This window comes from Euleptes europaea, chromosome 15, assembly GCF_029931775.1.
Source record: "Euleptes europaea isolate rEulEur1 chromosome 15, rEulEur1.hap1, whole genome shotgun sequence".
NCBI classification, from domain to species: Eukaryota; Metazoa; Chordata; class Lepidosauria; order Squamata; family Sphaerodactylidae; genus Euleptes; species Euleptes europaea.
The window spans coordinates 38,950,967-38,975,446 of NC_079326.1; the positions used below are offsets into that span (position 1 = coordinate 38,950,967).

At 42.9% G+C, this 24,480-nt stretch overlaps 1 protein-coding gene across 2 annotated transcripts in view; it reads left to right on the top strand.

The window, feature by feature from the left end:
* Positions 1 to 24,143, top strand: part of DCAF17 (DDB1 and CUL4 associated factor 17) — a 29,940-nt gene extending 5,797 nt beyond the window's left edge. The window contains exons 4-14 of one of the 2 annotated variants that reach the window (XM_056861440.1): positions 59 to 195; positions 1,646 to 1,724; positions 3,196 to 3,285; positions 4,360 to 4,467; positions 6,417 to 6,522; positions 8,966 to 9,108; positions 11,160 to 11,269; positions 12,966 to 13,053; positions 18,046 to 18,129; positions 21,201 to 21,356; positions 23,885 to 24,143. In XM_056861440.1, the coding sequence (XP_056717418.1) occupies positions 59 to 195; positions 1,646 to 1,724; positions 3,196 to 3,285; positions 4,360 to 4,467; positions 6,417 to 6,522; positions 8,966 to 9,108; positions 11,160 to 11,269; positions 12,966 to 13,053; positions 18,046 to 18,129; positions 21,201 to 21,356; positions 23,885 to 24,073 (1,290 nt within the window). In that variant the 3' untranslated portion in view covers positions 24,074 to 24,143. The remainder of the gene's footprint in view (positions 1 to 58; positions 196 to 1,645; positions 1,725 to 3,195; positions 3,286 to 4,359; positions 4,468 to 6,416; positions 6,523 to 8,965; positions 9,109 to 11,159; positions 11,270 to 12,965; positions 13,054 to 18,045; positions 18,130 to 21,200; positions 21,357 to 23,884) is intronic. The other variant, XM_056861441.1, reaches the window with a different exon arrangement.
* Positions 24,144 to 24,480: the final 337 nt, after the last annotated feature.

Genomic DNA, 24,480 nt, shown 5'->3' on the forward strand with positions numbered 1-24,480 from the left:
ACTCTGTTTTTACCTTCTCTGCTTATTCATGTGATAAAGCGGAATTCTTTTAATACAGGGTGAAGTGCTGCCCAGCCCACAGGACTACAAACCATCCTTAGCAGTTCTGACAGCTCATAATTGGCTTTTTCGTCTCTCTGCAAGTACTGGAGAAATACTTGAGAAAGTGTATCTAACTTCACACTGCAAATTCAGGTAATAAAGGTAGGCTTACTCTGAGACTACTTGGGTTAGTGTGCAGTGGACAGTGGAATGCTTACAACCCAGTCCTATGGCATGTTGACTGGAAAATGAAGTCTTGTTGTATAAGACTTCTGAATGGATATGTGTATGGCTCAGGTCATATACCAGTGAGGTCAGGTCTGCGTTCAGATCCACAAGTACTTCCCATCCGACTCACTGGCAGTTCTTCCAAATATTGCAAGAGGTTAATTTGTGACAGGTGTAAAATCTGAGACAGATAGTAGCCCTTACTAGCAGTATTTCCATAGAAATAGCAAGGGTCTTTAGGAAGACTACAAGGTCTTCCTAAAGGTAAAGGTACTCTCCTGTGTAAGCACCAGGTCATTACTGACCCATGGAGTGAAATTACATCCTGACATTTACTAGGCAGACTATGTTTACAGGGTGGTTGGCTGTTGCCTTCCCCAGTCATCTACACTTTACCCCCAGCATTTTACCGACCTCAGAAGGATGGAAGACTGAGTCAACCTTGAGCCGGCTACCTGAAATGGACAGAAGTCTGTTTCAGGTAGCCGGCGCAAGGTTGACTCAGCCTTCCATCCTTATAACAGCAGCATTCCAGTGCCAGGATGAATATCCTTTCGTTTGAAGAACAACTCTGATGTCCCTGTCTTTTTTTGCTATTATACAGAATGGGTAACTTGACAGTGCAATCCTAAACAGAGCTCTACCCTTCTAAATCCATTGATCTCAATGGATTTAGAAGGATGTAATTCAGCTTAAGGTGGCACTGTCAGTCTGAGAAAGTCATTTACCTGAAGAAGAAGAAAAAGGGTTGGTTTTCATATGCCAGCTTTCTCTACCTCTTAAGAAAGAATCAAACTGTCTTACAATCACCTACCCTTCCCCTCCCAGCAACAGACACCCTGTGAGGTAGGTGGGGCTGAGAGAGCTCTAAGAGAGCTGTGACTAGCCCACGGTCGCCCAGCTGGCTTCATGTGTAGGAGTGGGGAAACCAACCCGGTTCACCAAATTAGCATCCTCCGCTCATATGGAGGAGTGGGGAATCAAACCCAGTTCACCAGATTAGAGTCCACTGCTCCAAACCACCACTCTTAACCACTCGACCATGCTGCCTGTCTTGATTCTGAATTATAGTAGGGTCTGGGAAACCAGGGTTCAAATGACTATGCTGCTTGTTGGGGGACCTTGGGCCGGTTACTGTCTCAGTCTAACCTAACCTACCTCACAGGGTTGTTGTGAAGATAAAATTAGGAAAGGAGAACCATGATGTGCTGCCTTGAGTTCCTTGAAGGAAAGGTGAGACAAAAGGTGCTAGTGGCACAATCCCTGTGTTGTTAAGCTTTTTTAGAATTAGGCAGTTGGGTTTTTTTTAATGTTGTGTATTTTGTTTTTAATTTATTTAATGTATTCCAGTCCATTTACCTTTTATCCCCAACAGATATCTGAGCTGGGACACCCCTCAACAGGTCATGGTTGTGAAATCGGCTCAGTGTAAGGTCCCGGCAGCTGCACGGCAGGTGTGTTTGTTTGAAAATGTTTATGGCTGAATATTCAAAGAGACCTTTTTGTAAGCTTCCATCTTGGCATTGCATAAAGTGGGTTTGGGGAAATGTTTTTCCCTGATTCTTGCAATGAGGACAGTTGTGTAACGTACAACATTGTTCTATGAAACACTCTTTGGATTAATTTATGGCATAGACTCTCTCCAGAGTGGCTGTTCTTGTGTAGCCTTTTTATTTATTTAATGCATATTTGTCCTGCTAAAAAATAGTCTCCAAAGTGGGTTACAAATGTAATAAAAGAAGCTAAAGCCCAAATAAGAAAACACTTCTTAAGATAGTGTAGAATAAAAAACAGATGAGTCAGACAGGCTAACCTTGGAGAAAATTCTATCCTTGGGGCACCACCACTAAAAAGTCTCTCTCCTGAGTGATTGCCCTTCTAACCTCTGATGGCTGGACCCTCTAAAGAAGGGCATCAGATAAAGAATTTAATTGACAGAGAAACTCATATGGGAGAAGACAGTCCTTTTAAATTCCCTGGTCCCCATCTGTAGAGCTTTCTCTATCCAAAATAGCCCATTCAGCTGTTCCTGGAACCAAAAAGGAAGTGAGTGAAGATCTATAACACTGGAGTAAAGGTTCCCTAAGTGGCATCCCACTTAGCAGGTTGGCTTCCATCTTCTAGACTAGTGGTTTGAAAACTGTTTCAAAGACGGCCCCGTGTATTCCATCCCAGGTGGTTCAGAATTGTGAGTGACTGTGGTACGGTCATCTCTTTCTGGGAGTGGATATGGCATCACCTCCTTATCAAGGCTGGGAATCATAGGCTGGTCGCCCAGTCTAATGAAACAAAGGTCCAGTGGCACCTTGAAAACTAAAAGAGAAGAAAATAGGGCTACATCAAACAATGTGTCAGCAAACCAAAAAAGGAAAATAGATGTAAGGTGACTGGTGACAGCTTTATTGTCCTGTTCAGCCCCTATGCGTTTCGCTACTAAAGCTTCATTAGGGGGGATCAGAGTTCTTTTTGCTGAACGTTTCCACAGCAATTGAGTTCTGTAGAACTCAGCTAAAAGAACTCTGATTCCCCCCCTGATGAAGCTTTAATAGCGAAATGTGTAGGAGCTGAATGTGACAATAAAGCTGTCACTTTTCACCTTGCATCTCCCCCCCTTTTTTCAGTTTACCTTAAAAACTAACAGTTATTGCAGTGTGAGCTTTCGTGAGACTTTAAGGTGCCACCGAACCTTTGTTTCATTGTGCTACAACAGACCTCTCTCACAAAACATAGAGACTTTTCTTAGTGGAAGGGGGAGAGCATGTATCTGTGTGAATGTAAGAGATTAGAAAACAATATATATGTGTGTGGGTGGGCGCATGGCTTTTTAAATGCTTGCGAAAAGGTGGGAGATCATTCCCACTTGCACATTGCCTAATGTCATACAAGCTGACATATGAGAACTATTTTCAGTGTGCTTCTTCCTAGGCAGGCACCCAGCAGTCTGTGCTCTTCTTTCTTGCTGTATTCAGAGTTATGCCACTTTCATTTATTGGAATGCTGGAAATTGACAAAAAAGTAAGTTTACAGTAGATAAGTTGATGGTCTCTTATCTAGTCCTGCTGGAGCAGCACACGTCCCCTTAATACGTCTTTCATACACTTCGAGGAGGCTTGTCTCCCTTTTCCCAGAATACATTCTCTCTGCCCTCAGGAGATATCTGGATTTGCTGCTTAAGTTTTCTTTTTTCTAAAATAATAGTTGCTGTTTCATAGAACATAGCCAGTTTTCCAAGCGTTTACTAAATGCTCTCTTTGCAGGTGAAGAACAGAATGGTAGGCTTGTACGGATAAGTGATTGAAATAGTATGTTTTCTTCATGGTTTATCGTGCAACTAAAGACTATGTAAAATTTCATACCCTGGGGAACAAAACATTCCTAAAACACAAGAAACATGGAAACGTGGGCACGGTCAGGCAAAGTTTGCCCCAATTTCAGGGGATAGAAGTAGCCACTAAGCCCCAAGTTCCACTGCTTTCTTTCCCTTTGTCATTTATTCCTAACAGGAAATAACAACGAATAATTATGAAATGTGAAAGGAGAATTTAGGCAAAACAGGCTAGATTTAAGCAGATAAATGTATACTTTATAATATTCTCTGAACTTGGGTTTCCTTGGTGCAGAATTTGAATGCCAAATGGATGCATTCCTGCTGACTGTGATGCAAAACATATATGGTATGTGCTTGGGTGAGCATTCCAATAACTCAGAGCGGTTCCCTTACTGCAGTGGGGGGAAGGGGAGTCATTAACAGCGAGCAAATGTTTTCACTTTTCTTCTGGAATTTCATTGCTGCCCCAGCACTTTCACGTTGGTAAAATATCCAGCGCATTGTTCTATCTACAAGGTGGGGAAAGTATCATGTTCTTGGTCGGGTCTTATGTGGAAACTCCTGCCAGGCATTCGCTTGGGTGAAATAATATCAGTTGTACGACCGCCTTTGAAGGAAAAATGTCATTGTCTTTTCCGCCAGATTCAGGGAACGGGAACAATCTGTTCTTTTACCAGCGCTGGTGTTTTTGTCAAGTGTCGGAGACCTCTGGTGTTATTTCCCCCCCCCCTTATGAGCTGTTTCCTCCCCCCTTAAACTAGATCTTTGGAAACAGCATAACAGATGCCGCAGTGTCTCTTAGAATGCTGATTGTGATGCACAGCGTTGGTCTTGTCAGGCTATACAGCTTCCAGTCCATCTCTGAAAAGGTAACGGAACCTTGCTGTTGTTGTTTATTAATAGTAGTACAGCAGTATTACGGCATCATCAACAGAGCGTGGTACTTTATAGAATAATGTAAGGGGAGAATCAGTCCTGTCTAGTACTTGGACAGGAGACCACCAAGGAATACCAGGGTCGCTATGCAGAGGAAGGCAATGGCAAACCACCTTTGTAAGTCTCTTGCTGTGAAAACCCTACAGGGTCACCGTAAGTCAGCTGAGACTTGATGGCATTTTACACACATTTACGGGGAGAATATATAGATCCCTGCTCTAAGAACCTTGGTGTGTTTTTTTGTTTTAACAATCCGTATTCCATCTTTCCAGAATACAAGCCGCTCATGCCATTGTTTTAATAATGATGTAACGTGCACATGTCGCAAAGCTTCTGCCAGCAGCCACATTTTGCATCAATTTCTGTTTCTTGCTTCCTTTCAAGGGCAGCCCAAAGAAAGGGGGGTTGCGGTAATCTAAAGGAGTAGTGAATGTTCATCTTAAGATGGACAGTAGGGGGAAAACAGCAGGCAGATGAGAGTGACGAGGGTAAAAAAGGATGAATATGATTCTGCTCCTCGTTCAATGCTGATTTTTTAAATCCGACCTTTAAAATGACTATTCATGGTCCCAATGCAAGACGAGAAAGTCAAACAAATTCCACCATCCCCTTGCCTGCTCCTTCATTCCTTCATTTGCATAGCCATTAGCAATAGTCGTTTGCATAGCTAAGCTGCCGGCTGGGATTCTGCATGCTTCCTTCAGTGAATGCTTCGATGCGGGGGCGGAGCAAATACAAAAGGTCATGTTAAAGGGGCTCTTAAGAAATGCAAAGCAGGTTCAACGTGAAGAAATTTAAAAAAAATGTGGAGGACTTCAGCCTGGAATGCACTGCTAATTACCAAGCATAAATGGCCAGTGAGTCTTACTATGCCTTCGCACTGGTTGGCTCGGATTCAGACTAAGGTTTCTACAGCCACAAGGACTTCCACCAGCAGTGTGATTCTCTTCCCTCGGCAGCTGGGCATTTCAGACTGGGACGGGGGAGAGGGGGAAATTGTGCTCCGCAGGTAGAAGTCCTTGCAGCCACAGAAACGTTACCCTACCTCCAACCCATTGATTACCAAACGATATAAAGGAAAATTGGAGTGATGCAGCTCCATGGAGCTCCATGAGAAGCATGCACAAAAGTTTGTACACCCACAAAATACATTCAGGCATGTCCAAAAGGTTTAAATGTTGGAAGAATGATGTCTCCTTCTATGGGAATATTCCACTCTTAGCAGAAGAGAAGCATCGGATCCAACACATATAAGTTAACGGCGCTGTCCCTGTAAATGCCGGCTGGCACATTTCCCTTGGAAAAGATCACTGCTCGGTTCGATAGATCAGCTCATGGCTTGAGAAACTTGTATTCTTCCTCTTCTTTGATTTTCAGTGTAACATCGTCCGTGTGAGTTAAGTGCTGTCAAGTCGCTTCCTACTCATGGCGACCCTATGAATCAGTGTCCTCCAAAATGTCCTGTCTTTGACAGCCTTGCTCAGATCTTGCAAATTGAGGGCTGTGGCTTCCTTTATTGAGTCAATCCATCTCTTGTTGGGTCTTCCTCCTTTCCTGCTGCCCTCAACTTTTCCTAGCATGACTGTCTTTTCCAGTGACTCCTGTCTTCTTATAACGTGACCAAAATCTTCTACTGTTGTTTAAATAGTACATCGGAGTGTGCATAATAGCAGATAGCAAGAGCTGATTGCATTTGGGTGCGCTACTGAAAATGAATTTTAGTTCAAATTAAGGGGCAGTAATTAGAAAAATAACCTTATTTCAGCATGGACTTCCTTTCCTTAGATGACAGTATACTGTCAAAACTTTCTGCAGAACAGTATATGGCACATATGCAAAAATAATTAATCAGATTTACGGTAGCTTCTTTTTTTCCTTTTAGTTTATGACACAACAAGTGGATTTGGGCCATGAATGCAACTGGAATGGCAAAGTTGGGATTGTGGGAGAATACCCTTTTGGCATTCCTTGTAATATTAAAATAACAGGTATTTATAAATCGTTTTTGTTTCATCACTTTGGCTGATGGATTGGATTGCTGTATTGCCACGAGGCAAAGAGGTTCTTTTCCACTAAGGGATTCTAGGTCAATAAGCACACCAGCAGTGGTGAAGGAAAACAGTTTTATTGAAATCTCTACAATAATGAGATATCAACAAGTCACAAGAATAAACAGAGAATATAGCCACACCCCTTCAGCGGCAGGAACCCCGAAGAATGACAGCGGGCAGACTCCAGGTGTTGGCCGATGTGCTCAGTGCTGTTCCTCGATCTAGCCTGAGCCAAAGTTCCTATAGCTGAAGGGTGTGGGTATATTCTCTGGTGGAGTCTGATCTGGAGAACCAGGTTTGATTCCCCACTCCTCTACATGAGCGGCAGAGGCTAATCTGGTGAACTGGATTTGTTTCCCCAGTCCTACTCACGAAGCCAGCTGGGTGACTTTGGGCTAGTCACATTCTCTCAGCTTCACCTACCCCACAGGGTGTCTGTTGTGGGGAGGGGAAGGGAAGGTGATTGTAAGCCGGTTTGAGTCTCCCTTAAGTAGTAGAGAAAGTCGGCATATGAAAACCAACTCTTCTTCTTTATTCTCTGTCTATTCTGGTCTGTTGATATATCACTGCTGTGGAGATTTGAATAAAACTGTTTTCCTTCACCACTGCAGGTGTGCTTATTGCTCTCGAATCCCTTAGTGGAAAAGAACCTCTTTGCCTCTTGGCAAATACAGTTGCGTATCATACAATATTCTGGTGTTGCCAGCAACACTGGGTTTTGTGTTCTCTCATAGAGGAACAGTTGCTGTATGGTTTTCATAATGAGAATGTAAACCAAATTTGTTTACTGGAAATGCTATCCTGCCTCATTCCTGCAGCTGGGGTCAGACCACAATATTAAAAGCCCATCCGATGAAATGTTGGTTAAAAGCCGAACTGAGTAAAATGTAATGCCAGTGACTTTCTCAGGAGTTTTGTTCAGAATTTGTTCCTTGTTATGGCTAAGCAGGGCATAATGTTTTCATACTCAGAATGGGTGTTTTCCCCCACTGTGGGCGGGGGAAATGAATACTAGTTTGTGAAACCGGTTAGTTGGTAAAGTTTGCCGACTGAGATTAAAGTTGAAATTACTGTCAGGTAGTACGGGTAGAGTATCCCCTATCCAGACATCCCATATCAAGACTGATCTGAAAACCGGACCCTTCGATCCAGCATGCAGGCAGATCCGTGCTGCCTCCTTTCAATGTTTCCTCTCACCTAAAAAAATAAAATACACTGTACACAGTGTATAAAATACAGTGCATCGTAGGTGGAGACTGAAAGCCTGCCAGTGTTTGTTTGTTATTGTTCTTGTTTAACAGCTGATATAGGTATTCTGGTGAGATAGTTACACCTTTGCTTTCTTATGGTTCGGTGTAGCAAAATCATTGAAAATACTGTTTAAAATTACATTCAGGCTATGTGTGTGAAGTGTATATAAAACATAAATGGATTTGGGTCCCATCCCCAAGATATCTCATTGTGTATATGCAGAAATTCCAACATATTCCAGTATATGGAAAGATCCGAAATACGGACCACTTCTGGTCCCAAGCAGTCCAGATAAGGGATGCTTAACCTGTAATACTACAACAGAGGGTATAGCTATATGACAAACATGTATCAGTTTTATATCAATTTACCTTTCATGGCTTTCCACAAAAAACCCTGGAAGTTGGGTGCCCCGTTAAGAATTCCATTAGAATTCCTTAGTTCCAGGGTTATAGAATCATAGTTTTCGAAGGTACCACCAGGGTCATCTAGTCCAACCCCCTGCACAATGCAGGAAATTCACAACCACCTCCCCTCGCCACACCCCCAGTGACCCCTACTCCATGCCCAGAAGATGGCCAAGATGCCCTCCCTCTCAACACCTGCTTAAGGTCATAGAATCAGCATTGCTGACAGATGGCCATCTAACCTCTTTTTAAGAAGAGCCTCCAGGGAAGGAGAGCTTGCCACCTCCCGAGGAAGCCTGTTCCACTGAGGAACCGCTCTAATTGTTAGAAAAACTGTTAGGGTTACCTGGGAAGAGTGAATGACTTTTGAACTGGATTCAGTCTGTAGCACAGAGATCCCCCAACATCCTCCTAGAGTGATGCTTGTTTGTATTAAAGTCTAGTTCTTTCTCATTTGTAATAACACCCAAATAATGGCTGAAAGGAGAACTTGGTTTTGCCATATATTAAATCAAGGTGCTTATTTTGTGTAAAGCGAATTGATGGCATGGCTTTGTGATCCCTGTTGTTGTATTATAAATTGTCTGGCAGGGAATAAAAAAAATGGAATCTATCTGCATTTGGTGCCACTTCACTCAGCATCATCCATTTAAAAAAAAAAGATTTACTCAATTATTAATCTACTAAGATAAACAGTATTCTTAATGTTCAATGCTATTCAGATACTCCAGATCTGCTTTTTGAGGTGTCTTCCCTGGAGAACACATTTCAGATTGGAGGATACCCTTGGCATTATATCATCACTCCTAACAAGAGAAGCCAAAGAGGAATCTTCCATGTTTGTTCCTTGAAAGACCACACTTTGGTAATATGTTCACGCTACAGTCCTTCTCACATTGTTCTATTTTTGTACACATCCGCCTTCTCAATAATCATGGAAGAACCAAACATTTCCCCTTTTTTGTATCTATATTTCCTTGATGGTTGTTTTCACTAGAAGCCAAACACTGCTAAGAGAGTGGAAAAGTTATATGTTAATTCGAGGTACATAAACAATAGAGAAGGTCCCAGGGGGCTAGTAAGATGTAAGTCTCGTACTTAGAGATGTAAAATTTCCAGAAATGTTAAAGTTACAAAAAAACAACCAATTTTTCCCAGGAAAAAAAAACAGAATTGGGGGGAGTAAATGAAATAAAGGCAAATCTTACCGTTCTGTCAAACCGACACTAATTTTACTTCTTTAACAACATAAAATAAATAATTTATAACATACTTAGCATATAAAATTGCAATATTTGGCATATTTATGAAGTTATAAATGCCTTAGTTTTATACAAACAAAATTGCAAACACACCCAATACTTGAAAGAAAGCCACAAGCCAATGCACCCAATGCTGTCTTAGCACATGTATTTTAATTTTTGCTATCTGGTTAGAGAGAGCTAAATTCGCAGTGAAACTTTCAGTTTTCCTCTGTGGCTTTGCACAGTTTCAGCCCCACCTCCTTCTGCCTTTTTTCCCTCCTTCCTGCAAGGTAGGGCAGTAACCAACTTTTTACCCTGTCGGCAGTGTCACAGTGGTTTGAGGGAGAGGTGGAAAGGTCAACTGTGTCAGGTTAAAAGGACAACAGAAGACATGCAACTGTTGAGAAGCAATGAAAGCCCTGAATGCTCCCCTCATGAAGATAAGGTATCTTCTAGGTGCAGAAATGCATCCTGGATTTAAGAGCTGTATAAGCCTGCAGCATGCCCACCTTGTCTTTAAAATCATTTTACTAATTTGAAAAAGAGCAAATATTTCATAGGAATTTTTTCAGAACTCCCCCAAATTTCAATTTTTTCCATTGGAAAAACCAGGGGGGAAAGGCATCCAAAAAAAACAGGGAAAAGTTCCCCCCCCCCAGAATGTTCCTGTCCCCCCCCCCGCAGTCCTTCACATCTTAACTTTTATTCCTGTCTAGCTTGTTTTGCCAAATCCCCAAGTCCTGTGAGCATTCTGCTTTAGTTTGTAGTAATAGTTAGAGATATTAGGTTAAAAACAGTGCATTCTGAATTTACTTGTAATAACAGTGATTGGCAGAGGTGCTGGATCCAGCCCCATGCGCCGGGCAAGTATTAATCAGTATTTTATTCTAGCTGCTTTGAGCTCCCAAATCTAGATGCTCATACCAATTCCAGTTCACTCTTTTTTTCTGAAAGTGTTAGTTAAGGAATATTCGTACAAACAACCCAATTGCATTATAGCAATTTTCACCTAGTCATGTGGGGAAAGGCACATATGCTTCTGAGTCTCTGTTCTAATGATATAATTACTTTGTGGTTAAAATAAATATTGCAGTGTGGTATACCCTGTAACTGTATTATAATTCAGTTCTTTGGGTCTTAGTTAATTATTATAATATTGGACAAAGTATTAAATAGTATTCTGCAAACCTAGGGTTGCCAACCTCCGGGTAGTAGCTGGATATCTCCCACTATTGCAACTGATCTCCGGCAGATAAAGAACAGTTCACCTGGAGAAAATGGCCACTTTGACAATTGGACTTTATGGTATTGAAGTCTCTCCCCTCCCCAAACCCTGCCCTTTTCAGGCTTTGTCCCAAAAATGTCCAGGCATTTCCCAACCCAGAGCTGACTACCCTATGTAAACCCCATGCAGTATAGTGGAGCTGAGCCTGGAAGATCTGCATTAAAATCTCTGCTCAGTCATGAAGTTCACTGGATAGCCTTGGAAATTCGATATCATCAACCTAAATAGCTCAGGTTTGTTAAGAGGATAAAACATATCACTCCCCCTATGTACCACCCAAAGCTCTTTGGAGAAAGATCAGGATACAGATGAGATAAAGAAACTTTCTATGTGTTCACGATTGGGATTTTCTCAGTGTTTGAACTTGCTGTTCTGTTGTTTTTTCAGGCAAAGAACGGCGTGCAGGACATGAAGTGCTGCTCGTTGGAACCTGATTGGATCTCTTTCCACCCGGACAGTTCTGGAAGAATACTCCACGTAGGACCAAATTTGATTAAGTAAGCATTTATTGAAACTTGCCAAAGTGATGGAGCAGTTTTCCCAGGGTCAGAAAGGAATGTTTCCCTGGGCTACAGATGCCTTTTAAAAATCATGAAGGACAGATCCATAATAGCTATTAGCCATGACAGAGAAATGGAACTTCCAGAGGCAATATATCTCTGAATGACAGGTTCTGGGGATATGCCTTGAGGCTGTAGCTTTTAAGCCTTGCTTATGGGCTTCCCGAAAGCATCCAGATGGCTGCTATAGAAAGGAAGATGCTTGACTGTGGACTTTAGATCTAGCAGGGCTCTTATGCTCTTATGTTCAATCTCATAGGTGAGAAAGACATAGAAATATTTTCTCTTGTGGAAAAAAGACATACACTATCGATTATTCCATTTGGGTCTAGTGTTTGCCATCCCTGTTGCTTCGATTCAACAAGATTACATATGCCATGATAATTTCAAAATTGATTTTTTATACTGTTGGAGCTAGAGTGCTTGAGCAGACATTTTTCTACATGCCTCCAGTAGGGCATGGGTGGTGACACCAGAAAATACAGATACCTAATTTCTTTGTCATACCTGTGATCCTAATTAAATTGTTAAATTGTGGAACTCCCTGCCCCAGGATGTGATGGCTGCCAACTTGGAAGGCTTGAAGAGGGGAGTGGACATGTTCATGGAGGAGAGGGCTATCCATGGCTACTAGTCAAAATGGATGCTACTAGTCAAAGTGCATACCTATTATCCCCAGGATCAGAGGAGCGTGCCCATTATATTAGGTGCTGTGGAACACAGGCAGGTCAATGCTGCTGCAGTCGTCTTGTTCGTGGGCTTCCTAGAGGCACCTGGTTGGCCACTCTGTGAACAGACTGCTGGACTTGATCCAGCATGGCCTTTCTTATGTTCTTATGTTCTAATTGTTGCTTTTCAGCATTCTTATTTACAGAGGTAGGGTGTGATGCACAAGCCAGCTATGTTGTACTGACTGCATAGGCATGCTTGCAGTCCAAATGGCACTTAGCCTGCAGATTTTGCATTTGCATACATTTATTTATTTATATCCCCCCTTTTGCCTCACAGTTGGGACTCAAAGCAAGTTAGAACATTGCTCTTCCTTCTTCCATTCTCTCACAACAACCCTCTGAGGCAGCCCAGGCTGAGAGTTTGTGACAGGCCCAAGGTCCTCCAGCAAGCTTCCATGGTAGAAGTGGGGATTCAAACCCAAGTCACCCAGGGTGCTGGTTCGCGGCTCTACCCACAACACCCCACTGGCTCGCCAGCGTGTAACACCACCATTGATTGACTGACTGACTTGGCAGAGTACTTGTGTCAGAACCTGACCAGGATCCTCCATCCCGATGCAATTGTGGGTCATGTCCTTTGCTACCACTACAGTGCACAGCTCTTTGGGTATAGGTAGAACATTTTTGGGGGGAGGAGGAGGATTCTTAGAGTCAGTGGTAAATACAAGTTAAGTGAAAAGGTCCAAGGTAGGGTAGATTTTGCTGCCACCATCTATTGACAAGGTGCTAAAAACCTGCTTACCTGATTCCATCATGTAGTAGATCCCTTCAAGCAGCCCATAATTGCAGCAATAGAACTGTATAGTAAATGCAATATTAATGCTTGATGGGAGAAAATGTTGGTCTGGACCAGGTCTTCTTGAGAATGTGACTGTTTCTTTATTTTTCCTCCCTTTCAACAGAATTTTGAAACTGAAGGAAACTGATAGTATCACAGAACAGCAGGAAATCAAAGAAGACTTTATCATTGAGGCCCACAGGGAAAACGATGTGAGAATAAAACAAGAAAACGAGATATAAACAGTTCTAATTTTTATATTTGTACTTCCATTATAAGAGTGCCAACGTGGTGTAGTGGTTAAGAGTGGTGGACTCTAATCTGGAGAACTGGGTTTGAGTCCTCACTCCTCCACATGAGCAGCAGACTCTAATCTGGTAAACTGAGTTGGTTTCCCCAGTCCTGCACATGAAGCCAGCTGGGTGACCTTGGGCTAGTCACAGCTCTCTTAGGGCTCTCTCAGTCCCGCCTACCTCACAGGGTGTCTGTTGTACGAAGAGGAACGGAAGGCGATTGTAAGCCAGTTTGATTCTCCTTTAAAAAGTAGAGAAAATTGGCATATAAAAACCAACTCTTCTTTCTCTTCCTCTTTTTTCTCTTCCTCTTCTTGAGGCATTGATCCAGAGTTGAACTGAGAACTTCCTCTAACTATAGGCAGATTACTATCACTTAAGGGCTGGTTCACGCATATAGTTTTGTCACTCAGTGATGGCATATATTAGTAATTTTTTGCAGATTAAACAACCAGAGACAGAAGTGTTGGTACTGCCCAGTGCCTGTTCAAACACAGTGGCCTGGATACAACAAAACATGAATGGGGGAGGGGGGTCACGAAAGGAAACAAAAACCTTGTGCAGGAATACAGGTGAGTTTTTCCACAGATGCGTGTATCAATAAATAAATAATAAATAAATAGCATCATTCCTGTGGGTCTCCTGACCCTCAGAATTGAGTTCTCAATACAGTGAAAAGGGGAAAGTGGCAAAGATCCCTTCTGCACAACGAGTAGAGTTTTTCAAGGGAGATGGTTGAGATTCTTCAGATGAAGTACGTGCATGTTGTGGTGAGAGTAGAAGGTGGGCTGAGGTTTTGCTTAGGCTATGAGCTATTTGGCTTTGGGATGTTTTTCAAACACCTGAAATATCTTGTTTAGAAGCAGGCCTCAAACACAGGTTGGCGTTGAAAAGATCTAGAAGATCATGATGAAATAACAATGATCGTTATGGTTGAAGAGCTGATGTTTTGCAGAGTCATAGTTCAGATGCAGCTCACAAACACATAACACGACTTTTACATAACACGACAATATTACATGGCCCAGAGTGGTAAGCTGCAGTACTGCAATCCAAGCTCTGCTCACGACCTGAGTTCAATCCTGACAAAAGTCACTTTCAGGTAGCCTTCTATCCTTCCGAGGTCGGTAAAATGAGTACCCAGGTTGCTGGGGGTAAAGGGAAGATGCCTGGGGAAGGCACTGGCAAACCACCCCATAAACAAAGTCTGCCTTGGAAACGTTGGGATGTGACGTCACCCCATGGGTCAGGAATGATCCGGTGCTTGCACAGGGGACCTTTACCTTTTTTAAATATTGGAAAGGGGATGATGCTACTTGAGAAATTCCTCCTTGAAGAGAACATATGCTCTAAAAGTGTCTACAAGGGTTTTCACACTCCTCACCACTATAGCAGCAACACCAGCATGTGGATTTGGACCAGGATCCACCCCCCACATCCCACTACCAGCTGCTTTGGCTCCCAACCCCTGCTCCTCCCCTTCCCACTCATTTCCCTGCGTAGGATGGCCAGCTCTGGGTTGAGAAATACCTGGAGATTTGGGGGGGTGAAGCCTGCAGAGGGCAGGGTTTGGGGAGGGGAGGAACTTCATTGGGGTATAATGCCTTAGAGTCCACCTTCCAAAGTGGCGATTTTCTCCAGGTGAACTGATTTCTGTTGCCTGGAGATCACTTGTAATAGCAGGAGTTCTCCAGCCACCACCTGGAGGTTGGCAACCCTATCCTTGCAACACCCCCCATGGCCCTGAATCCCCTTCCCCCGCCCCTCATACTGAGCTGTGTTGTAACAGCTCAGCAAGGAAGGGATGAAAAGCCCTTTAAAGGGCAAAAACATTCAGGCTCTTTTCATGTACTAAGTGGTGATAAATCTTAAGTTTGGAGCAAAATCTTTTTTGGGGGGGGAAGAAAGTCAGGGAAAGTTTTAAAGGGCATAGGCAAAATATTTGGATACAGTTTTTAAAAACCAGTATTGGGTGGGTCTTCTCCAGGAGTTATAAATATGGCTTTATAACCTTGGTTTGTTTATCTCTGTGGTCTTTTATGCTCAACTGTTTCACTCACGGTCACCCCTCCAACGACTTCGGGTCTTTGTGTTGATTATGCATGCCTTTTGCAGCCATCAGAGGTCGCCTCGCTCTCCCCCTGCGTTTCCCCGCATTTTGCCCGCGTTTTCAAATTCAAGATAAAACAGGTCTTTGAAAATGTGGGCAAAATGGAGTGAAACACAGGGGGAGAGCAAGGCGATCCCTGATGGTCAGAAACGGCACATAATCAACACAAAGAACCGAAGTTGTCGGAGGGGTGACCATGAGTGAAACAGGCATGGATAAAAGACCTGCTTCTTTCCCATGGCTTCTGAATCCTGTTCCATTTGGTTTTCTTTTCTTTTCTTTTTTTCTTGGAAGGCATGGAAGACATTTGTGATAATTTGGAGGGGGGAAACTGGTTATTAAACCACAGACTCAATTGATGAGACATGTTATTTGATCTAACACTGAACGTACAGTATTATAGTATGTGTCTGTGTGTTAAGTGCCGTCAAATCTCTTCCAACTCACGGCGACCCTATGAATCAGTGTCCTCCAAAACATCCTGTCTTTAACAGCCTTGCTCAGATCTTGCAAATTGAGGGCTGTGGCTTCCTTTATTGAGTCAATCCATCTCTTGTTGGGTCTTCCTCTTTTCCTGCTGCCCTAAACTTTTCCTAGCATGATTGTCTTTTCCAGAGACTCTTGTACTTTGGTCACGTTATGAGAAGACTACAGCCTCAGTTTAGTCATTTTAGCTTCTAGGGTCAGTTAAGGCTTGATTTGATCTATAACCCAATGATTTGTTTGTTTTTTTGGCAGTCCACGGTATCCATTACACTCTCCTCCAACACCACATTTCAAAGGAATCTACTTTCTTCCTATTAGCTTTCTTCATTGTCCAGCTTTCACACCCATACATAGTATTAGGGAATACGATGTTATGAATTAACTTGATCTTGGTGGCCAGTGACACACTCTCACACTTAAGAGTCATTTCTAGCTCCTTCATGGCTGCCCTTCCCAGTCTCAATCTCCTTCTGATTTCTCAGCTGCAGTCTCCTTTTTGGTTGATGATGGAGCCAAGGAATAGAAAGTCTTGAACAATTTCAATTTCCTCATTGTCAACCTTAAAATTGAGTAATTCTCCTGTAGTCGTTACTTTTGGCTTCTTGATGTTCAGTTGTAGTCCTGCCTTGGCACTTTCTCTTTTAACTTTCAGCAGTAGTTGTTTCAAGTCTTCACTATTTTCTGCCAGTAATGTATCATCGGCATATCTCTAACTTCATCTAAATCTAATCCAGCTTTCCTAATTATATGTTCTACATATAGATTGAAGAGATAGGGAGATAAAATACATCCTTGTCTAACACCTTTGCCAATTGGAAACCATTTTGTTTCTCCATATTCTGTCCTAACTGTGGCCTCCTGTCCAGAGTACAGGTTGCGCATCAAAACGATCAGATGTTGTGGCACACCCATTTCCTTTAAAACCAGCCATAGCTTGTCATGATCCACAGTCAAAAGCTTTGCTTGTAATCTATGAAACACAAGCTGATTTTCTTCTGAAATTCTCTCGTATGCTCCAGTAACCAATGTAAATTTGCAATATGATCTCTAGTGCCTCTTCCTTTTCTGAATCCAGCTTGAACATCAGGCATTTCTCGTTCCATATATGGTAACAGTCTTTGCTGTAAGATTATGAGCATCACTTTACTAGCGTGAGAAATTAATGTGATGGTCCGATAGTTGCTGTAATCATTGACGTCTCCTTTCTTGGGAATTGGAATGTAAATGGATCGTTTCCAGTCTGTGGGCCATTGTTTTGTTTTCCATATCTGTTGGCATATTCTTGTCAAGATGTTGATGGACTCAGTTTCTGTGGCTTGGAATAGCTCTATTAATATCCCATCTGCTTCTTGTGATTTGTTTCTCCCAATTGCTCTCAGTTCAGCTTTCACTTCACTTTCTAAAACTGTAGGTTCTTCAAAAGATTCTTCTTGGAAGGAATCTGTCATCCTTTCATCTCTTCTGTATAGTTCTTCAGTGTATTGTATTAGAGTATACTGTTTGACTATGTTCTTGGTCTGAATGAACTCTCTGTTTTTAATAAATTTGGTACATTCTATTGTTACAGAAGAAAAATACAGTTAATAAAGAGAGGATGAGAAACGGCTGAATGGTGCTCCTAAGTTAGTATTGAATAAACAAGGGAATCTCAAGCTCAGAGTGTTATAAAGAATTTTCAATTCAAGAGAGCCTGCAATAATTTCTTGGGCTATAAATATCCAGGACAGCTGAAAAGCTTCATCTCTAGTGTATAGTGGTTGGTAGTCTGTACTGTTGCTGGAATAGCCCAGAACAGACTTCCTTATTCCATTAGATGCTTTTAAGTATTGGCAGAGGGTGCTTTAAGTATTGGCAGAGGGTGCTTAAAATATTATTTATTTTATTTACTTCGTTTATACCCCACCTTTCTCCCCAATGGGGACCTATAGTCACCTAGATCATCTCCTTTCCTCATTTGATCCTCACAACAACACTGAGGTAAGCTAGCCTGTGAATGTGTGACTGGCCCAAAGGTCATCTGGGGGCTTCCATGGCAGAGCTGGGGGTCCCAATCTGGGTCTCCCAGCTCCTAGTCTGACACTAACCTCTGTACCATGCTTCCTCTGTTAAAGGGTCCAGGTCTGTATTTTCTAACTGCCTTTTCCAACACTTTTCGATAATTTAAAACCATGATCTAATTTGTCCTTTAGCAACAGCAGTGCTATAAACCCATTTGGAATCCATGTTTAGCTAAAAACAAAACAAATCCTTTTTATTACCCTTCATTCACTACCTATCTGATTTTTCTCCTGTATCCTTGTTTTTTTGATCTCAAGGTTAACAACACTGTAACGGTAACAGCTTCCGGCCGAGTAGTAAAGAAGCGTATTAACTTACTTGATGATGATCCGGAGCAAGAGGTAACTTACATTCTAAAACTGTTGGCCCCCAGCAGAAGATGCCACCCTGTGGTTGTTGTTTTTTAATGTGCCGGGTATGTACATAGGGAGAAATTTTTACTCATTTATGCACCTATTAATCTGCTAATGTAAACAGCCTACAACACAGTGGTCTGGATCCTGTGTTGCGTGGGGCACAAGCATCATGCCTCTTCTGTACATCCCCCCCCCCCCGAGCCCTTTCTGATCCAGGAAAAGTTTATTGCCGGAATCAATGCGAGTTCCATTAACTGTCAAGACAGTTAAAGGGTTAATTTGTTTATATCAACAGTTTAGATAGTCTCAAGATGATGAAATAACAGATGTCAGTAGTCTATTGGCTAGCAAATCGCCATTGCAAACGTGCAGAATGTCACGGAGTTAGGATTGTCTTTATTGCCCTGTTCCTTTGTTAAGGTTGTAAAACTTTAGGGCAGGATGGTCAGTAGCTTTTTGAATCTCACAGATGCAAGATGCTTGTTTCATCTCTCTTGAGCTGGGACACAGACAAAGGGATTTAAGCCATAGTACCTGCTAAAATCTCTAGCAAGTTTTATAGGGAACTAGATAGAAAGATTGTTATTTGTTTTCATCCCATGTAACCTACCTTGTTTAGGAAAGTAAAGGATATTTGCTTGATTAAGAAAAAGTCTTTGACTCTGTTTTATTGTGTGCTGTGAACTGACTCTTTCTAACCACAATCACGATTCCATGGGCCCTCAATATCTAACAGAATTGCATGCACTAATAGCCATGCAAGTCAGGCAGCCGCAGTGGGGAGGAGGGAGCAGAGCACAACTGTCAGGTCTTCCCTGCTGGCAGATTTGTAGAGTCCAAGCCCTTCTCTAACAGCTGCACAAGTCAGGCAGCCGCAGTGGGGAGGAGGGAGCAGAGCGCCTCTCATGCAAGAGGCAGAAAGGGCGAGTTTGTTCCCTTTTGGAGTCTGATCGGGAGAACTGGGATTGATTCCCCCACTCCTCCACATGAAGCCAGCAAGGTGACCTTGGGATAGTCTCAGCTCTCTTAGAGCTCTCTCAGCCCTGCCTACCTCCCAGGGTGTCTGTTGTGGGGAGGGGAAAGGGAAAGTGATTATAAGCCGGTTTGAGTCTCCCTTAAGCGGTAGAGAAAGTCGGCATGTAAAAGCCAACGCTTCTTCTTTCCCCCTGCCCGCTACAGCTGTCCAACCAATGTGGCTGTTAGTACATGAGTCCCTTGACCCTGGGAGGGGCTGTGGCTCGGTGGTAGAGCATCTGGGTCCCAGGTTCAATCCCCGGCGTCTCTAATTAAAGAGACTAGGTAAGAAGGTGATGTGAAAGACCCCTGCCTGAGGCCCTGGAGAGCCGCTGCCGGTCTGAGTAGACAATACTGACTTTGATGGACCAAGGGTCTGATTCAGTATAAGGCAGCTTCATGTGTTCATGTGAGGTTGGAAAGATCCCAAACCACCAGCTCTTTCTGTTGGCGGGTTCTCAGGATCCAAGCCCTTCTCTGACCTCAACTTGGAACACAAGAAGCAAGGGTTCCTTTTTTTAAAAAAATAGAGCAGATCTCACTGCTTGCTAATCAGTTCCTGATTCAAGAAGTGTAAAACGTTTCCCCTAAATGCACAGCTGTTACAATCGCAAGAGAGAAAAAGTGGCATAAGCTGTATTGCCAGGAGTGTTGGGCTAATGAAGTATCGTTGAGGATGGGAGTGTCTGAAATACCATGAAAGGAGATACAGGAAATCTTAGCTGGCTGATGAAAATGTTGGCGATGTGAATACTCAATTTAAATGCCCACTGCATTGCCTGCTACTTATTATTTGAGAGCGTGCCGTTCATGACAAGATGGTAAACAGCACCAGGAAAACACTACAGATCTGAGCATCGTAACACACCCCCACCCCGGCATCATTAGAAACTATTTTTGGAAACTGGTTTTTTCACCCTCCATCAGGAACCGTAGTCGAAATGACACAGCCACAGGAATTCTAATTCCTCGGCTTCTGGAAACCATTTTCAGCCTTGTTTCCATGGAAATGAATATTGTCTAGGCGAAAACATGGCCCAGGTTCCTCCGTGGCCTTTAAAACCTACGGTTTATTTATATTCAATTACCAATAGATAGATAGATGGGTAAATATTTAAAAAGAGAGACAGAAGCGGGCAAAGTTTTATCCATAGTCCTCCTACTGTTTGATTGTATGGCTGGAAATATGCACTTGGATAACATGTTTGTTAAAAATATTTTCTTGGATTTCTTATGGGGAAGGTGGGGGAGAAGAGGACAAATTCAAATCCTTGTTTAACAGTCAATAAATTATACTGGATCTTAAGAGGTAATGTTAAGTTATGGAGCATATTTTCCTACATTATATCCCACAATCAGCTTTTTCATTCTCTCGGTATAGATACGTGTGTGTGTGTGTGAGAGAGAGAGAAAATAAGCAAGAAATCCTACGTTAAGTGACTAGTCTAAATCCACTAAAATTAGTGGTGTTAGATTGGAGTAATTCTGTATAGGATTGCAAAACTGTAAAATTTTACAGAATTCAGAAGGACTTCTGTCAAATTAGCTAAGATATGTTGCAAGCCATCATCTGAAAGATTCGAGTCCAATAGTACCCATTTCTTACCATCAGAAGTTGCCTTGCTCTCCCCCTGCATTTCCTTGCGTTTTGCCCGCGTTTTCAACTTTGAGATAAAACAGGTCTCTGAAAACACAGGCAAAATATGGGGAAACTCAGGGGGAGATCGAGGAGACCTCTGACGGTCGGAAACGGCGTGCATAATCAATACAAAGACCTGAAGTTGTGGGAGGGGTGACTGCGAGGGAAACAGCCATGCATAAAAGGCCTTACTGTTTATAAACAGATGATGGCGGTGGCTAGAAATTTGCTATAGGTTACACTATGAGCTGCCGGCACATGAAAGAAAGCACTGTTATAAATCAAGAACCTTTATCTTCCCTGCCTCATGAATTCTTTTGCACCATAGCAAGGAAATATTCAAACACATAGCCAAAAATGTTTATTTACTCATTAATGGGGTTTCATTTTTCTTTTGACTAAGACTTTCAAAATTGTGGACTATGAAGATGAATTGGATTTACTGTCTGTCGTGGCAGTTACTCAGATAGGGGGCGATGGGGCCGCTCATCTGGACTTCCATTGTAATGAGTCTGGGACTCGACTCAAGCGCATTCTTTTTGCAGAGTCGTGGGACGTGGTGAGTGATTTATATTTTTGCTTATGTGTCTGGTATCTCATCTTAGTGTGCCATTGGATGTGTCATTCAGATTCTAAACTGAGAGGTCCAAAAGAAATTCCATGTGGGAATACCTGTAAGGGTGCCTGTGAGGATCATGATGCTCAGAAGCATGTCTGGCAACTGCGACACAAAGACAGGGTAGAGGGGGGGGGACATACTTTTTCCCACCACGGTGCCAATCCTCCTGGCACTTGCTTGCCAAAGAGAGGAAGAACACAACCAAGGTGACTAAATTTGCAGACCCTTGTCCAGTTGTACGTAGAAAGGATATCAGCTTCTGCAAAACTCTTCTGCTCACTTCACTCTTCTGAGAGCCAGCGTGGTGTAGTGGTTTGGAGCGGTGGACTCTGATCTGGAGAACCGGGTTTGATTCCCCACTCCTCCACATGAAGCCAGCTGGGTGACCTTGGACTAATCACAGCTCTCTTAGAGCTCTCTCAGCCCCACCTACCTCACAGGGTGTCTGTTGTGGGGAGGGGAAGGGAAGGGGATTGTAAGTCGGTTTGAGTCTCCCTTAAGTGGTAGAGAAAGTCGGCATATAAAAACCAACTCTTCTTCTTCTTCATTTCCCAGTCCTGTGTTTGCACTAAAACATCTGCCGCATGCAGATGTCTTGAGTACAATATTACCTATAACATTCTGATTACACAGGCCTTTTATGCATCTGCAGCATGCGGATTTCTCCCCGAAGAACTTCTTATGAGAAAGAGGGTTGAATCCTGCAATCTGCAGACATGAGGATTACAGATCTTTCCCACATTCCCACTGCTTTCAACAGTCTTTTCTTACCCCGAGGAAGTGTATCCCCAGGGTTGTGGGACCTTCATGGACTAAAAACCACATGGGTCAGGAGGTGCTTTGGGGAGGGGGCAAAATCACTCCCTTCTGCCACTTTCATCAGCAGAGCTTTGCTCTGCAGCAGCTTTCCAACTGTTTGTCTACACAGGTCTTGTGATTCTGAGAATAAACTTTCCTGAGGTTGGAAAGGACTGTTTGGGAAGAGGAATGCATTGCACGCTGTGGGAAAACTAGATTCAGTACCATGATGGCAAGAACAAGTTGTTTTCTGTTGCCCCAGAACGTTAGACCAGAACCAGTGGGTTGAAATGAAATCGAAAGCGTTTCCAGCTAAACATTAGGAAGAACTTTCTAAAGTTAAAGCAGTTCCTCAGTGGAGCAGGCTTCCTTGGGAGGTGGTGGGCTCTCCTTCTTTGGAGGTTTTTAAGATGAGGCTAGATGGCCATCTGTCAGCAATGCTGATTTTATGACCTTAGGCAGATCATGAGAGGGAGGGGAGGAAGGTTTGCATCAGTGTTTGGCTCTCATGGCCCTTTCTTGCATGCCCAGGGTAGTGCCGATTGCCACTTTGGGGTCAGGAAGCAATTTTCCTCCAGGGCCGAATGGCCAAAGATCCTGGAGGGGTTTTTTTTCCAAGGAAAAAAGAGAAAGGGAATGAGACCCAACCTGAAAAACAGAAGCTGGGTACCCAAGGTTGGGTCGGATAAAAAAATAAATAGATAAAGAATATATAATATATTTAAGGCGCTATGCCAGGATTAAAATTATTTTAAAATATCGTTAAAACAGCACAGTGGCATATCCTAGGTTGATATACTGTAACCACATGTCAGACGCGTTTCGGCCTGTTTGGCCTTCCTCAGTGGTCAATTGATACCCATGTAAAACATATACACATATTTACAGATATACATACATATACAGACAAATATATATCAGATCAGGCATATATGTAGGTTGTATAGTATATTTCCAATTATACAAACATCTGGTTAGATTGTCTACAAGTTGTTATACTGGGCTGTATATGTCTCCCATCTAAAATGTGTGTGCAATTGTCAACTAGGTAAAACACGGTTTTGGTTTGTTTGTTTGTTTTTTGCCATCTTCTGGGCATGGAGTAGAGGTCACTGGGAGTGTGGCGGGAGGTAGTTGTGAATTTCCTGCATTGTGCAGGGGGTTGGACTAGATGACCCTGGTGGTCCCTTCCCATTCTATGAATCTAACTCGTTTATGAAACTTAACTTGGAGATCTCTTGAAGCCAACACTTTGGGGCTACTTTGAGATTGGTGACCGAAAGGTTGAAACCTTGGTAATACTTTTTTGTGAGCATGCAGGTTACCTCCAAATTTGGTAATGGTGGTGGGGAGTTTCTACAGCATTGTTGGCCTAGGCTGCTGGTGTCAGTTTGTCCTTCAACACAGGAAACAAAGGGAGTAATTTGTCCCCAATACCTGGTCACACCCATTGCAGTCACACCAGGATGATGTTCCGTAGAGCAGCTTCTGGGTAGAGCTGTGTTCTGTCATTACTCAAAGCAAGTGCTTAAGGTTATAATCTGCGAGGAGGAGTCATGTCTGTGGTGTGTTTTTCACCACAAAGTGCCTGTGTGCTTGCTACCTGTACTTCTCTCTTCCCTTACCTGGCAGAAACGAAAATGACTATTTACTTTGTTCTCTCCCTGCAGACTTACAGCCACGAAGTTTACTTTGACAGAAATGTGGTGCTGCACATAGAACAAAAACCCAACAGGATCTTCAGCTGTTACGTTTACCAAATGGCCTGCAGTAGTTCGAGAGAGGGCGAAAGCAGCAGGAAAGATAAAAGGGAGCGACGCTTTTGCAAAAAAATGGGAAGGACTTTTGAATGTTTTTAAAGAACCCCTGTTGTTTTTAGAGGCTCTGCTACAGACAGCATCCAAAGAGCTGTAAACCACAATGGGCTAGTTAATAACTGTTATTCGGCTCCACCTAAATCCCTTAAGATAAGAGATTTTTTTTTAACAGCCACTGCAATGCATTACTTAGATGTAAGGACATTATTACTGCCCATGACATTTGGCACAAGAAAAGGAGATGTGTGAAAATAGACCTTTTCTTGGGCCAGTTTCTGTTGGCAAAAGGATGTTCGAGCCTTTAGGCAGCTCAGGCCCTGTCTGGGCTCCAAAGAGATTTCTTCCATCGGTGGAAGGCTGTCTTTGCTCGCACAAGGAGGGGTTCTCAATCTCCTAGTCCAGCAGTGTCCTGCCTGTTTCACATCCCACACCATTTCAGAGGGGTCCCC